Source organism: Terrapene carolina, unplaced genomic scaffold (assembly GCF_002925995.2).
Source record: "Terrapene carolina triunguis isolate 2854851 unplaced genomic scaffold, T_m_triunguis-2.0 Scaffold85, whole genome shotgun sequence".
Classification (NCBI taxonomy): Eukaryota; Metazoa; Chordata; order Testudines; family Emydidae; genus Terrapene; species Terrapene triunguis.
The window spans coordinates 8,665,098-8,682,555 of record NW_020664436.1 but is presented as its reverse complement, the minus strand read 5'-3'; the positions used below and the strand labels follow the sequence as shown (position 1 = coordinate 8,682,555).

General features: G+C 43.4%; 1 protein-coding gene across 3 annotated transcripts in view; it reads left to right on the top strand.

Moving 5' to 3' along the window:
• Nucleotides 1-376: 376 nt before the first annotated feature.
• The window catches only part of TTC27 (tetratricopeptide repeat domain 27), a 164,982-nt gene continuing 147,900 nt past the window's right edge, over nucleotides 377-17,458 (top strand). For all 3 annotated transcript variants that reach the window (XM_026649784.2, XM_026649783.2, XM_026649782.2), the window contains exons 1-3: nucleotides 377-603; nucleotides 3,854-4,034; nucleotides 12,352-12,481. In XM_026649784.2, the coding sequence (XP_026505569.1) occupies nucleotides 516-603; nucleotides 3,854-4,034; nucleotides 12,352-12,481 (399 nt within the window). In that variant the 5' untranslated portion in view covers nucleotides 377-515. The remainder of the gene's footprint in view (nucleotides 604-3,853; nucleotides 4,035-12,351; nucleotides 12,482-17,458) is intronic.

Here is a 17,458-nt window from a genome sequence, read left to right as displayed (position 1 = left end):
TCCTGCGGAGAGTCCGAGCGGGAGACGCCTCAAACCCCGCGCGCGCCTCTGCAAATTCAATAAGGCCGGTGCGGTGCTAACCCCTCAGGCTCCGCCTGACCCCGCCTCCCCTCAGGAGCGACGTTTAAAGAGCAGCCCGAGGGGCTTGGCCCGGCCGCACGCAGGAGGCGGGGCGGGGCGGGGCGGGGCGGGGCGGGGCTGGGCTGCAGAAGGGAGACGATGCCCCGCCCTGCATCTCACCGTGACACACTCGCTCAACTGCTCGGCAATATGGCGCGCGTGCGCACTCCGTCGGCCCCGCTCAGTGCGCGAGCCAGAAGCAGTTGGTTCCACCGCGCGTGCGCCAACGCTCTCCGCCCATCGTGCTTCGCGAAGCTGTCATGGCGGCTCCCTGAGGCCGGTCGCGGCACATGGGTTGGGAGCTCGGTGGCGGTGGTCAGTGAGGGAGTAGCACCTCAGTGCTGGTGGGGGGCCGAAGAGTGAGCGCGAGGCGGCGGCAGCAGTAGGCGTGGAGGATGTGGGCGCTGGAGCGGGCGCTCCTGAGGGGCTTCCCCAGCGCCGCGGAGTCCCGGCGGGGGAAGCAGAGCGCGTTGGCCGCCGCAGGTGAGAGGCCGGGCCGGGGTCCCCGAGGCTGCGGCGAAGCCGGGCCGGTGGGACGTGCAGATGGTGCCTGCTGTTGGGGATGCTGTAACTGCCCAGCTCTGCGGAGTGAACCCGGCTCCAGGCGCTGCAGGGGCTCCGCACCGCTCACCGGGCCGCCTTAGCGCGCCGTGCAGGAGACCGGGGGTTGTTACTTGTAACAACTCAACATACACCTGGGCAGGGCGTTACCGGCTCTGCTGCTGGTGGTGGGGAATTGCACCTTGTTGTCCTCGAACAGACGGGTCAGGTAACGTCGCTTCACAGGGTCTGTCTACTGCCGAACGGTGCGCGCTCAGCTCGGGTTCCAGTGGCTGTGAAGGCACAGCAGCGTTGGTTAGCAGCTGTAGTTAAGCCTATAGGGCTGCGTCTGCACGGCAAAGTGAAAGTATGATTGTAGCCGGGTCAGACATACTTGTGTTAGCCTTAATTTAACTAGCATGGGTACCAATAGGAGTGTAGACATGGTGGCACAGCCTAGCAACTGGAGTATGTTCCCAGGAACCCTGGAGGGCTTGTACGCTGGTTGCTAGCTCGGGTTGAAGCCTGTACTGATATGGCTTTGCTACTGTTGTTATCCGTGGTAGTAGACTAGAGCTAGCATAGGTATGTCTGTTTCTGCTGCAATCACACCTTCACTTTGCACTATAGATGACCCCTAGAAGGAGTTTGTGGTTGAACTTGAACTGCTAACTGGAGTTAACAAACTGAGTTGCTGTGTCTTAACTGCTATTTTAACCCAAGTATGGTAGCTTGAGTTAGAGCACTTATTTTTTTGCCATGTTGACATACCCAAAATGACATAATTTAGCTTGTGCCAACTAGGGCTGACTGTACTTGATGCTACAATTACTACTAAGACAAAGAGTATGTCTACGTTACAATTAAACACCATTGGCTGGCCTGTCTCAGCTGCCGGGTTTGCAGGGCTCGGCCTGCAGGGCTATAAAGCTGCATCATAGACAGCCCAGCTCAGTCTGGAGTCTTGCCTTTGAGACCCTCCTGAACCCGCTGCAGTTTTATAGCCTTTCAGCCCAAGCCTTGCAAGTCCAACTCAGCTGACACAGGCCAGCCAGGCGTGTTTAATTGCAGTGTAGAGGTACTCAGCCATTGAGGATATCAGGGATGTACTGATTATTGTTTAATTACACTAAAAATTCTTGGTTTGACTTTAACATGACATGTTACTGGCATTGGCAAATTGTTTGAAATTGGTAATTACATGAAACTCCTTTTTATTGCAGGGAAGGAGAGCAAAACATTGGTACCTGCTAGTTATTCCATATTTTTATCAGTCATGTAACTAATTACAATGAAAGGTACTTTTCTTGGGAGGGTCTGATGAGGCTGTAAGTGGCCCATTTTTCTTCTAACACACTCAGTGGCTTTTTAAATGCAATCTTTCATTCTTTGTGAGGAGACTCTTCTGTATTTCAAGCACAAACAAGCATTTGCCCTCTCAAGCCAGGCATCCACCTATTGAAATACTTAAGTGTCAGTGGGGAGAGAGACTTTTGAGCTTTGACTAAGCAGGTGGTGGATTTTGAAAGAGAATGGCACAGGTCCAGATGGCCCTTGTCTGTTTTACTCAAAGAATGCTCTTATACCAATTCCATCACAGTAATATCCAAGCACCTTCCAGTTTTTTATTCAGTGGTGTGACCAACATCTGTCATGTGATTTCTCTATTATCTTCTCCCCGGTGAGAGAATTGTGTGTGCAGGGTAATGCTGCTGTGTGTGTTTTGTAGAGACAACAATGTTGAAGTGCACCTTGTACGTGGAACAGAAGGTGAGAAGGTTTGTAATGGTACTTAGTTCCTGTGGGAGTTCATTTCTTACCTTCAAACAGCCATTGAGAAAGGTCTGTCTGTTGCACATTTGTGCTTCACCCTTACTGTAGAGAGTCCTGTTGTGTTTCAGGAGTGGAGTTATCAACCATGGTCTTCACCCTGGAGCTTTATGTGATCTTTTAGATATGCTGGGTCCAGTCCATTGAGCACCTTGAAGATAAGGTCCAAGATCTTGAACTTGATTTGCTGTTATATAATAAGTCAGTTTATAGAATGAAGGAGAGGTTTGATGTGCTCACAGTAGTAGCTTATGTTGTTGAAACGGATGTATCCAGGGTGGGTTTCTTCATTGTTGGTCACACTATCACATTCCTTCCCTGAACAAGGGATAGGTTGTTCTGGTGAGTGGCAGCAGTTGCTCACGACCCTTTCATCAGCCAGGAAGAGCATGGGTCAAATTCACAAGTCTTGGGTCAAGACTGAATACTTAGAGGTCCAGTGCTTCTTGAGGATTGAATGTACTGACCTGCAGGAAAACACGCATGCTATTTGCTGTCCATCATAAGGGAAATAGACCCACGCTGTTTGAGAAGCCTTCCTAAATGTGTGTGAACTTTTCAGCAATGTAGGATGATAGTTTTTTGCAGCGCTTCACTGGGAATAGAGTTAGGCCTAGCCTGAGCATTTCTGAAAATCCCATTCCGTGTGCAAACTTCTTGATGATAAGTGGTAAAGTTACCATGGTAAATAGTTTCTTTATCTATATAAGAATTTATCTTGCTCATTCCTTGTGAATATCTTTGGCAGCTACAGGAAGGGGTGTGTGACATAGGCTACGTTAGATGGAAACTTATTCTTTGAACTCCTTTTATAAGAGTGTGTTGAACTAATCCTTTCTCTTTCGTCGTCAGAAAATTGTCTCATGATCTCTGAAAAGGTCTTCTAGCCTGTGATACAGAGCTAGTGTCTCAGTGAGTTACCTATGGCATTTAAGACATTTTTGCACTACAAGTGCTGGTCTCACTTAAGACCATTAAAATCTTTCTATTTAGTTTTAACGTGTACATTCTGTACATGTAAAATAGTTTCAGGTCTTTTGCCTGAAACTTGAGGTTTCCTTAGTGGTGTTGAAAAATGATTGTTTATGCTTGAACTCCATAGAGCAATTCATATTTTCATTGGGAAAAGGTAGCACTGATTTGTAAAATTCAGCTTGAACATTAAGATCTCAGCCTGCTGGGGGTGTTCTGTTTGAAGAAGGTGTATTTGCATTTAATGTCAGGTGAATAGAGATTCTTTTTTCCTACGATGAGTGGGGAATGTTTAAAGTTTTGGTTTGGATCGGTCTTATGTGCCTTAAAACATCTGTTGTTTTATATCTTGCTGTCATCGCACTCTGATTTTTATTTGTTTTAATTCCAGGAAGTGAATCCTTACTGCAGTTGCATTTCAAAGGGAACTATGAGGCCATTTTATTAAGTGAAGTGATCCAGGATGTTTTCACTACACTCACAATGACAGAGGAGAAGATTGACACCTACTTGGAGAAGCTGATAGTAGCGTACCTGGACTGTTCTGTTGCAGATGCTGATAACGTGGAAAGGTGGGAATCATTGATTTATTATATGTGAGGCTAGAAGAGGCTATGTTAGTTTTATTAGAGGTCATTTTATCTTCTGTAAACTTTGACAGTATGGAACCTCTAAAACTTTTGTTCCAGGAGAACAAATCTCAGAAATAAAACTCAAGAAATCTATTTAGAAACAGAAAAATCAAAATGAATTAATTTCTTTCACTATATTCTATTTCCACATAGTGGGTTCAGGTGTTTTTTTGAAGTCACATCCATTGTTAGCAGTGTTTTTATCCGAAGCTACTGGAATCAAGAAGTTAATCAGTTTTAAATTAATCTCACCTTTCCTCTGCATCCACAAACAATTGATCATTGTTTGTAATTCTGTAACCATCAGATTACATATATGTCAATAATTAAAGTTCCACAAAACATGACATAACACAATGTTTACATTATGCAATGTGAGTCACACTGTGAAAATATCTTTATCCTTTTAAAATTACAAATCTTAACTCAAGGACCATTTCCTATGAGTAAGAACTATTTTCTCCTCCTGACTTTCTATAAAGCATTTACAGCATTTCCACTGTACAATACATTCAAGTCCTCTTTCTAACACTAGATGTTAATATGTCTGGATTTAATGTTTGCAATTTGTCACATAAATAATATATGGTTTAAGGATTCCTAATTGAATGGAGTTATGAAAGTGGTTTTTTGTTGTTTTTTTTTTGTTTTAGAGAAAGTGGTAGCAAGGAGAACAGACCCAGCCCAGTTGGTGTGGTGGGGAGTTGGGGCAGGGTAGGAACCATCTATATTTATAAGGTGTACAATAGCGAAAGTTAAGATTTTGTCATTGTTATTTTTAGTAAAAATCACGGACAGGTCATGGGCAATAAACAAAAATGCATATAAGCCCATGACCTGTCTGTGACTTCTATTAAAAATAATGGGGGGGAATGCAGGTATGAGAGCCCAAGCCCCACTATGGGTAGGCCCTACCAAATTCATGGTCATGAAAAACATGTCATGGACCATGAAATCTGATCACACACCACCCCCATCCCCCGTGAAATCTGGTCTTGTGTGCTTTTACCCTATAATATACAGATTTCACAGGGGAGACCAGCGATTCTCAAATTGGGTGTCATAAGGTTATTTTAGGGGAGTTGCAGTATTGCCATCCTTACTTCTGCACTGCCTTCAGAGCTTGGCGGCCAGAGAGCGGCAACAGTTGGCCAGGCGCCCAGCTCTGAAGGCAGCACCCAGCCAGCAACAGCGCAGAAGTAAGGGTGGCAATACCATACCATGCCACCCTTACTTCTGTGTTGCTGCCTTCAGAGCTGGTCGGCCGGAGAGTGTCACCTGCTGACTAGGGCCCAGCTCTGCAGGCAGCAGCGCAGAAGTAAGGGTAGCCGTACCGTAACCTCCCCTACAATAACCTTGAGACCCACCCACCACTCCTTTTTGGGTCAGGACCCCTACAATTACAGTACCATAACATTTCAGGTTTAAATAGCTGAAATCATTAAATTTACTTAATCTTACATAATCTTATCCTTAACAATAGTAATTGCACTGGGGGAAGGGCTGGAGGAGAACAAAAAAGCAAGATGGTAAAGTAATCATACCCAAGAAAGTGCAAAGAACTGCAAATGCCTACATACAGTATGAGAAACTTAAAAGCAATAAAGGGTTTAGTGAGAATGTCAGGTACAGTGTCTCAACCAGGGCTTGTGCTGTCAGATCTAGTGGTTGGAGCAGTGGTGGTCAGAGGCCACGAACAGCACTGAAGATCAGAGCCAAGAGTCACAGTCCAGGAATCCAAGCTGGGGTCGGGAGTCCAAAAGCAAGCCAAGACACAGGTCAGTCACTGTGGCTGGCAGGGAAGCTACCTCGTTGCACAGACCCTTCCTGGAACAATTTCTGGGCTTAAATAGGTTGCCTGGACCAAGCAAGGTCCATGAGGGAAGATGTCATTCTCGCTTTGCGAGGCAGTACTTCTGGTTGTATTTATCTCCACTGCACTACCATGGCTGCAGGATAGTGGCAAGGCGTCGGTTATCTCACACCCCACAGACCCAGGTTCCCTTCTAGAGATGTAAATAACGTTTAAAACCGTAACTGTGTAACCAATTAGAAGTCTATCAGTTAAACGTTTAACCGGGGAACTAGGGGTGTGGGGATGCTGCATGCCGGGGATCCCCACTGCCAGGGGTGACATTTAATTGTTAACAGAAACCGATAAGCATTGAGCTTATTGGTTAACTGGTTCAACTTTTACATCCCTATTCCTGTCCCTGCAGAACTTCACACAGTGAAGGCAAAATAGATGTAACTGACTCTTTTGAAGCATTGGGCTGAAAATAATAATGGCCTCCCATGATCTCTGGTCATAGTCTAGCAAAACGATATGTTTATCTGTAGAGGTGGGGAGAGCAGCATTCTTTGTAAAGGACTTTATAATCTATCAAGTGGAAAAGGTCAGGAAGTAGAATATGCGGAGAGATATTCTGAGCTATAAGAATACAAATATAGTGCAGTGTGCTACTGGTCTCTGGATCAGAACAGTTTTAACGGTGACTGACTTTTTCTGAAATTAAATATTGGCTGAAAATCAGATAGGGATATAGTCTGGAGAAAGTCTCAATATTGTAAACTGTTTCTTGGAACATCTTGTTCAGAGTATACAAAGAAGAAAGACCGCACTCTATCAGGGATTGAAAAATGTACCTAGTACGTACTAGCCCAAAGTATAATCCTAATCCCCAAGCTGAAATACACCCTCTCTAGTCTAGTGTGGTGCACTTTAAAGAAATGAGTCTTTTGAACAGTTGAAGTTTAACTGTTCAAGATATTATCATCTGATAATAAATAGTACTCAACATTGATGCATCTTGTTGATTTAAATTAAGCCCTAAAATGATAATGTGCCCCACACCCCAATGAATTTACAGTGGACTCCACCTCTTTACAGGGTTTCATTGCTTCTCTTGCTGTACTCCTGATGTGCAGAAGGTCTTCTGCCTCTCAACTGCTCTTTCTTCTGTACCTCAGTCTTTGGTATGTCTTACTCCTCTTGTCCTACTTAAAGGAGCAGTAGCTCACAAGTCTCTGCTCTTTTTCCCCCCTCACCACCCACTTCTCATTTTGTGAAGAGCAGCCCTGGGCCTGTTCCACTCCCTGTCCCCTACCTTCCCTGTAAAAATAAAGTAGCTCAATTCACTCTGATTCTTCCCGCTCTCAAAAATAACTTCTATTTATTTATTTAGAGATTTGTGCCACTGCTCCTTTCTTCTCCTTGAGAGAGAGAGATGGTAACTCACTGGCTCCATTCAGCCCACATGCCCAGGCAAAATAAATAAAATCTTCTCATTCATCATTTGTAGTATTTGTAAAATAAATGAGTCTAGAGTGATCTGGTGATACTCTCCCTCCTTCTGATAAATGTAGCAAGTGAATATTATTAGTTTCATACTTACTGAACTACATTGGAAAATTAACACTCTTACTCTCCTTGTTAAAAACAATCACCAGTGAATTATGATGGTCCATTTAGGTGAGTCAACTATCAAATGGTAACACATTTTGCTGCCAGAAGGGAGATATATTTATGGGCTTCGATCCTGAGTCAGTTGTAACTTGGAAAGTTTAGGAGACTGGATACGTGTTACCTGCAGAGAAGGAGCAACTTTTGTAGCTCAAAAGTTTGATTCAATTCAGAGTAACATTGGTGACTTCTAAAGGAACCACATTTAGCCTATCTCTGCCTGCAGGTCACCTTGATGTGTGATCTTGGAGAGTGGAAGGAAGTAATGTTTGTGTGATATAGGAAGAGAGAGAGGGAATGGACTATCCCAAGGGAATCCCAAAAGGGCTCAATGACCTCTTTGGGAAAAGAATAAGTCTCATTTGCTCCTTTTCTTTTTGGTATCCACGTTTGTTTTTTGTATGTCACCTTGTTGCTGTCTCCTTGGTCTGGAAGTATAGTATGTTCATGGATCCAACATGTTAAGAAAGCAAGCCAGGGAAGACAGAAAGGAATCCAAAAGTTGAATGAAAGCTTAAACCACAAGAAACCTCATTGTGAGCACCCTGACTGTTGACTTGTTTTTCATCCGATGCTCTATTTATGTTCTCTAACAATATATAAATTGGTCAGTTCTTTTTCTAAACAAAATCACCAATTATACATACACTTTTGCTTAGGTATATTATAAAGCTTGATAGCATATGTTCCCTTATTCGTTTGTATTATCATGCAAGCCCAGGTCATAGATTAGGACTCCATTGTGCTAGATGCTGTACAAACACAAAACAAGAACAGTACCTGCCCCAAAGAGCTTACAATCTAAATACAAGACAAGAGACAGCAGATTTTTACAGACAGATGGTGGAGCGCAAGGAAACAATGGGACAATATTGGTCAGCACAATAGGCAGTGATCTCTGCGTACCAGCAGCCTAACCATTGTCAAGTTTTTTGTAGGCATCACAGCAAAAGAGTTGGTTTTGTTTTGTTTTTTTGTTTTGTGTTTTGTGTTTTGTTTTTGTTTTGTTTTTTTTAATGAGGGATTTGAAGAAGGATAATGATAAGGTAGTTTTGTAGATGTCTCTGCTCCTCCCAAGTGTGAGGTACAGCATGGAAGAAATCAGGAAGGTGTTTGTTTAAAAATTTAACAAGCGAGCAATAGACAGTGCAATTATTGTCTGGCTGGTGATGGGAGTCAACAGTTTCTTGGAGGACCGATTGCTGTGGGACATAGTGAGAACCAAATCAAGGTTGGATGGTGTTCATGGAGCAGCTGGAGATGGTAGAGTGCCACTTCTGGGCCCAATAAACCAGCACTGACTGGTGTTACTGCACCATAATGCGGGTTTTGGATGATGAGGAGTAGCTGCAGAACTTTCAGATGCGCAAAGCCAAATTCATGGATCTGTGCATGGAGTTCACCTCAGCCCTCCAGCACAGGGGCACCAACGTGAGAGCTGCACTGACAATGGAGAAGCAAGTTGTGATTGCACTGTAGAAGCTTGTGATGCCAGATTGATTTCTGACTGACTGGTAATAATTTGGAGTCAGGAAATCCACCATGGCAGTTGGCATGCAAGTGTGCAGGGCCGTTAATCGCCTCCTAATACACAAGACTGTGACTCTGGGAAATGTGCAGGACCTAGTGGATAGTTTTGCAGTAATGGGGTTCCCAAACTGCAGTGTGGCAATAAATGACATGCATTTCCCTATTTTATCACCAGACCACCTTGCCACAGAGTACATAAATAGAAAGAGCTAATTTTCTATGATAATGCAAGTGTTAATAGATTACCGGGGACACTTTACCAACATCAATGTGGACTGATCAGGGAAGGTGTATCATACGCACATCTTTAAGAACACAAGACTGTTCAGAAAGCTGCAAGCAGAGACTTTCTTTCCCGACCAGCAGATTATAATTGGTAATGTTGAAATGTGGCTATTGCTGTACATGTAGGAATATAATATTGTCAGTGCACCTATTAATTTTGTTTGAGACTGATTTCATTAGTTGTGTGACACTGTGCAGTAACAGGTAATTGGTTCCTTTCAGAACTGCTGAGCACTTGGCCACATATGTTGTGAACTAATGAAGATGAATTATGTTCTAAATAATAGAATTTTATTCTGTAACAAAATCAGTGCAAAAAACCCCCAGTAATTTTAAAACATTAAAAACTTAAGTTTTGTTCTGTGAATGTATTAAAAGGAAAGAACATTCATGTCCATTTCAGCTATGTATACACCAACCCTGGCTTTCACAGGTTAGTGTATGTGAAGCTGTGATTGTCTTTAATGTCCCTCAGCATAGAGTGGTAGGGATACTGCTGTGACCTCCAATGCCACATGGAATGTTGAGGTGGGACATTGTGTTCTCAATGGGCTGTGAGGGAGGCGAGCCTGAGATTGATTGATTGAACCTACAGGTCCACCAGAGTCTGCAGCATCTGTGTTTGCTGCTTGAGAAGCCCCTTTATGTCCTCGTGCATCTCCCTCTCCTTTTCCTTCTGGGACTTCTGGGCCTTTTTCCTCTCCACTCTTTCCTTCTCCAGGCTGTCTGCAATATTCACACTCCAGGCCCTGTGTTCACAGTCCAATGTAGCACTGGTTCTTATTGAACACGTCATCCCGAGTCCTCTTCTTTCGCCTCCTTATTTGGCATAGGCATTCTGAGGGTGTGGAGGGGGAGACCCTGAAGTCCACGATGGCAGGAGCTGCAGATAAAATACACAGAAGTACTATTGTAAGTGTATTTACTGCAGAAAGAGAAATGTAATATGCTAAACTCTCTCTGCTTGCTCCGTTAAAGTTTTAAGCATTACCCTCTCACTTCTGCTTGGGATTCCTTGTGCAGCACAGTCACAGCAACCGCCACCATGAGTATGGCCTGCAGGTGGTTAAGAAAATGAGGAGGGAATTGCTCAGTTGCATGAATTTAGTTGCATAGGACAATGCCACTGAATATTGGCACCGTTTTCCGCAGGCGGTGGTGATTTTTGCTGATATCTCACTCCTGAGCATAACGGGGTGCAAGCATAGTTACTGCTGGCGTCCCAAAGTCACCCCAGCCCATATGCTGCTAGTCTGTGTACTGCAATGGTGCCTGCCGAAGTTATCGCTGAGCAGCATGGGAAAGTGTCCTACTGCTGAGGACAAAATAAGGCAGCCCTCTCTAGAAACCTTTTGCAGAGGATAGCAGGGTACTTCCATGAAAGTGTCATCAAGATCTGTCAGAAGGATTCAAGGGCTATCCCTGCGTACATAAACAAATTTCTCTGCATGGGCCCTCACACTGAACTCTATAGGGGAATGAGAAGCAGATAGCAACTCTGCCTCTCTTGGTTGTACCACTTCCTCTTCTAGTACAAGTAAATTAATGAAAAGTCAAAAGATGTTTCCTGCTATTTTGGGAGTGCCACTCCTGTAATTGAAAATTTATCTACACGCTTACCCTGCATTGGGCTTGGCTGTGTTGGACTAGCTGAACTGAAGTGGAGTCAAAAACAGGTCCTGGCTTGCTGCGCAACTGAGTCCCTCGGTCACCTGTTCCCCCGTACTCCTCCTTCTCGTTCCTCTTCCACCTCCTCCTTCTTGCTGTTCACAGCAGGGGCCTGTGACTTGGGCTTCTTGGAGGTATCCATGGTGTGTGTGTGGGGTGAGTGTCTCCGCTGAATATGGCACGCAGCTCATTGTAAAAGCAACAAGCCTGCAGCTCAGCACCAAATTAACTGCTAGCCTGCCTGGCATTCTTGTATGCCTGCCGCAGCTCCTTGGCTTTCACAGAGCACTGCTGCTGGTCCCTGTTGTACCCCTTCTACTGCATCCCCCAAGGAATCTGTTCATAGATGTTGACATTTCTAAGGCTGATTCAGAGCTGTACCTGCACAGCCACTTCTCCCTGCAGGCCCAGGAGATGCAAAAATCTGTCTCCTCCAGGCAGGAGTGCATTAGGAGCATGTAGCTGGCATGGTCAGCTGGCCAGCTGCATTCAACAATGGAGAGCTGCTAAATGCACTTGTCAAGTGGGGCAATCTGGAATAGGCATTTCAAAAATTTGTGTGATTTTAAAGGTCAGGAGTGACGACTGTGGTCTACATGACCCCTTGGCAGTGGAGTACAGAATGGTGACCAGAGTGGTCAGCATTGGACATTGAGACAGCTTCTGGAGAATAGTTAGGGTCGACGTAAGTAACATGGTGTCTGCACTCATGCTGCTTTGACCTAAGTACATTGGCCATGGCTCTGTGTCACTGAGGGAGGTGGTGTTCCTGTGTTGGCATAATGGGGTTCTTATATCAATGGGAAATACATTTAAGTGTAGACACATGCACAACTAGGTCATGTAGACCAGACTATAAGAATGGCCATACTGGATCACACCCAAGGTCTATGTAGTCTAGTTTTCTGTCTGTCTGACAAGTACCAAATGCTACAGAGGAAGGTGTAAAACTCCTGTAGTATGCAGATGTGGATTAATCTGCTCCCCACAGTAGGCCTTACCCTGATCTCTAATAGTTAGAGATTAAGCAATGAAGCACAAGATTTAATATTGCTTCTAAAATACTTGTTGTTAATTATGACAACTCTGAATGTTCTTGATATCCATAGAATATTCATACTCTCATTATTTTCCCCCCATAGCTCTACAGTCTTGGATACTGAATTTCTTCATCTTTGTTTTTCTTTCAGTAAGAAATAGCAAATTTTAAGGCTGCAAGGGTGTTTTAATTGGTATGAGACTAAATCTGTTCTAATATGTTTTTTGATGAAAAATATCATCAGTTAATTGCTTTGATTATCTGTCTTGCAGACAAAGGTTGATATTTCTGCTTGGCGTGGGCAGTTTGCAGCTCTTTGTTCAGAGCAATTGGACTGGACCTCCTGTTCACTTACAGCCTCAGGACTTTTTGCCATCTTCATTGTTACACCAGTTCTGTGAGGTACGCTTACATTTTAAAAAACTGTATTTTGGTTAATTACTGTCACTTCTATTCACTGATAGCACGTCTCCTGTAACAAGCATACACAGGTGTCCTAAACAAATGCAGGCAATGTGAATTAATAGAAATTTACTATCTGTAAATTCTGTTGCTGCAGCTAGGGTGACTGTGAGAGTGTCACGGGGTTTTCTCATTTCCCTGCATGAGCCTCTTCCAAGTACAGTCTTAAGAGAGTATTTCAGAGTGGACACTTTAGTGTCTGGCAAACATAAGGTACAGAAATGTTGCATTCAAAGAACCTATGGCAACTTATGTCTTGCAAACTCCTGAGAAGCAGACTTCAGTGGTTCTGAGATTGTGGCTTTCTGCAAAGATCTGATATATATACAAAGCATTCCTATTTTCTGTATTAAAACATTCTTAACCTTGTTAACTCCCAGGTAATCCCAGCGATTCTACACAAGCACATATTTTAATGGGCTTCCATGGCCACGCATTAGACTAAGGCACTGGATTCAAAAGTGCAGTCATAAACTTTGGGAAGGGGGTAATGTCACATTTGTAAAGCCTTTTGAGCACCTTCAAAGCTGCCATCTGGTGTTCTCACATGGAATAGCATGAGATTTCTCCTCCCCAATTCATAATATTCTATTCCAAACATCTCAACCTGGTCAGACTGCAGAACGAAATGTTACCTTAAAAAAAAAAAAAAAAAAAAAAAAAAATCAGTTTCAACAGAACAGCCAGAGGCAGTGTCTAGGGCAGGAGTGACCAAACTTACTGACCCTCCAAGCCACATAGTATAATCTTCAGAAGTTCTCAGGGCTTCAGCCCCACTCCTGCTGAAGCCCCAAGCCCCGACAGGCATCTCCTGCAGGGCTGAAGCCTCGAGATCCCCCTGCTCTAGTCTGGTAGGTGGAGGATGGAGGACTCTGTGAGCCGTATTTTAAGTGCAAAAGAGCCACATGCAGCTCGTGAGCTGCGTTTGGCCACCCCTGGTCTACGGCATCTCTCTAATTTATTTGGGATATGGCAGAGGCTTTAATTGCAATATAGTATATTCATAATTACTGTGAGAGTATTTAGCCTACAATGTTTTGATCCAGTTAAAATGATTAACAAAAGCTGTTTCTCAAGGACTGTCAACAAGATTGTCCAACAGAAGGGAAACTGAAGGCTTGATGTTCCCAAAACATGCTGAGCATCTATAGCTGAGGTGGATTTCAGTGGGAGTTGTGGATGCTCAGCACCTTTTCAGGATCAAACCCTTAATAAATAGGGTTATTATTAAGCATTTTCATATTACTGAGACAAATGATAGTCCTACAAGATAGCAAAGGGATTTTTAAAGTTAGAACTGGTGGATAATTCTATTTACTTTGGAATCTTTTTCTTCATATACAACAAAGTAATAACTTTTTTTGAAGTATTATATTTTAGAGGTATGTAGTTAGACTGAAGTGTAATTGCCACTTTCTCACCAAGACTTCTCTATATCTCTCTTCCTATACTAATAGAAGTTAGAGTGTCTACAGAGATCTACTTATAGGAATACAATAGCTGATGCCTTTAGTTAAATCTTGGACAAATAAAAATATACACCATCATAGTTTTTTTGCTGCTCTTGCAGCAGCTGACGTAACCATTGCTTAAAACAGATCAGGGAGCTGCTTTGTTTGCACCACTTCGTGATATCAATTCTTGCATGGAGAAAACAGAACTTTGGACAAGAATAGTTGAATCATAGCTAGTGTAATTGTAGACACTTTTCTTAGTGTGTGATGAACGCTTACCCTAGTGAGTCATTGTGTGTGTCTGTCCCTAGTGAATAGGAATGGGCCAGTGCTGGCTGCTCATCTTCTTAGCTCTTGCTCCTGGCAGGATCACAGCAAAGAGGAGCAGTGCAGCCAGCACTAATGAGTGTTTCTGTATCTGTGGTTCAACATAGTTTCTTTAGAATTAACTCTGTCCTAGAATAATGGAATCAAAGCAACAGAGAGACGCTAACTTCTTCACCCTCTCAGTGGCCTTCAGGGGAGGGACTAGAGGATTCACATCTTAGTGCTCCCCATGGTCTTGACTGGCGGTGGGACAAAAAGTGTTTGCTTTTGCTTAGATTTGCTCCTTCCCCACCTTCAACAACATGACTAGAGTGGGATGACAATGAATGAAGGTGGGGGTGGAGTTGTGGGCAGACTAAAGAGGGAGAAGCTGACTACTGACAGCCTCCTAACTAGTCAAAAACAATGTTAAAAATTGCCTCTTCTCTCCTTCCCCAAAAAATGATCCAGGGACCTTATGCTGTCAGGCAACTCAGCACACAATCGAACCAAAAGCCAGGAAGGAAATCCATGCTGGACTTCTAACTTAGACTGTATGGAGCTGGAGAGCTCCCACCAACCACTGCCAGCTTGAGCTGTCTTCGACAGTAGGTGCTCTAACTTTTTCCCCCCCAAGGCATAATTCCTTTCAGTAACTGAGAGGGTTAGCAGAGTTTTTACCTTAGTAGCACAGCATTATATCTGCTTGTGCCTTTGTCGCAACTGCGCATTAGGCATTAGTTGCTATTTTGTAAGTTACGTTTAGCAACTTGTTGAGACATTAAGGAACTAAAACTGGACATCATGGTTAGTGTAAAGGATTGTAAAGTCCAGCATTTGTATCATAGATCAACTAATACAGAGGTCTCCAAACTGGGGGGCACACTCGCTAAGGGGGCATGGCTCGGTTCTGGGCCAGCCCCTGTGAGAGATGGGGAGGGAGCGCTAGCCAGCCCCTCCCCCAGCCTCGGCCCCCTTACCTCTGTCCATTCCCCCACTCCCGGAGCCTAGACAGTTCAAATACAAAACATAAACTTCCGATTTCTATTCTTTCCTCAATATTCTTAAACTTTCTAACCTATCCACATATTAGTACTTAATTGTCCTGATATAAATTACATCAAGAAATATGAGGGAAAACAGAAGAAATACTCTATCAATTAACAAAATAAAACCCCAGTTGAGACGTTTTGTTTCTCTCTGAATCCATTGTTTCTCCACCCTGAATGTGCAAACTCAGAGAGAGAGCAATAAAGAATGCTGCTGATTTTCTCTATCTGTGCTAAGAAACCCTAGCCTAGCCCATGCTTCCATCGCCTGTCACTATAACTGCTGCAATGCTTTCTCCCACACCACTTCAAGTCCCAACTTTCCATACTTAAATGTGCTGCTGCTGTTGCAAGAATAAAGAAACACAATCATGTCATGTTATCTTAAATACCATAATAGACCTTCCTTTTCCCCACCTCTTCATCTCATTCATTTCAGGAGCATGTTCAAAACTACCCTTCTTGTTTTCAGAGCTCTTTACGAGTTTGGTCTTAACTTTATGCTGTTTGGTTTATGCCTACTCCTAGGCAGCATCAGCATCTGAAGGCATTTCTAATTATAATTGTGCTATGAGTGCATTGATAACTGGATCTGACCATAATTATTTCTGTCCCTGGATAAATCAGGTGAAAGAACAAATTGTGAATACTGTTTTTTAGATTAGCTACAGGTAGGGTCCTTATAGACGCCTTGCATGAGCAATGTGTTCATGAGGGTGTATAAATTTATTCTTCCCCTCTGAATTAATCCTATTCCCACTTAGATTATAGGTAAATTAAACAATAATCCTGTGGGATCTTTAACAGAATTGAATTATGCTTTGATGCTTATGAGTATAGATATTGAGATGGTTTAATAACTTCCAAATGGAGGAACAGCTGACAGTTTAGTAGTAGGTATGTGTTCCATTTCCCTGAAGTGATCTCAGAATTGCACAACAGCCATTAAGGAACTTGAATGCTTAAATAGTCTACCTGATATTGCCTCAGGTATTGTATGCGAAATGGTGAAAGCTGACAAATAATGACTCTGAATACAAAAAGGAAAAAAAGTACATCTCAATTTTTGGACTGAACTTGCTGGGATCAAAAGTTTGGGGGGTGGGGAGGAAGAGGTGACCTCTGTGGTAAAAGGTTTACAATCTGTGGCCCTGATCCTGCAAAGACTTAACCTGTTGTGTAGAAAAGCCCTATATCTGTGTAACTTATGTCACTCACTGGTGTAAATAAGCCACTGCCCTGATGACGTAAGTTACACCAACTGAAGCGCCAGTGTGGACATTGCTATGTCGGTGGGAGAGCTTCTCCCGCCAATCTAGCTACCGCCTCTCACAGAGTTAGTTTTATTATGCTGACAGGAGAGCTCTTGCCTGTCGGCATGGAGCGTCTTCACCAGATGCGCTGCAGCGGCACAGCTACATTGGTGCAGCTGCGCCACCGTAGTGTTTCTAGTGTAGACTAGCGCTTAGTCCAGATAAACAGTTAACAGTTAATTTAGTTAAAATTAGCTGATAGGTGAAAGGCTAGCAGGAATTATTTATTTTAAACACCCTGGGGCTTCGACGAACACTTAGTTTGCAGCAAGCTGGGGTGTAAAACTAGTCTGGTGCTAGCCTGCTTTGAAATGGGAGTATATTAAAGAGCACTTTTAGAGAACTTTTAGTGTGAGCAATAAGGTCTATACGGCCACCTGGATTTACACCTCCACTTGCCACGAACCCAGTATTCTTGTAGACAAGCCATAGGGTGTTTAAAACAAATAACAATTCCTGCTGGCCTTTCACCTGTCAGTTCATTTTTAGATCAGTTTTAAATTAATGAGAAACTCTTTTAGTTAATGGGACTTTCGTAAAAGCTTTGGGAATCCCTATCCTCACACATTCAAATTGGCACTTCATTTCTTGAATCCTTTTCTACACCGTCAGACTGTTCCCTTTGCTGGAAAGTATCAGTATGATTTCACTAAGAGACCAATGAATCCATTCATAATTCTTGTGGGAAAAAAATGCTAGTGTACTTCACAACATGATGGCCCCAAATTCTGCATTAGGGACCGCCTTCCATGGCATTAATTCAGGCTATTGTTATATAATAAACTTCATTCTCTT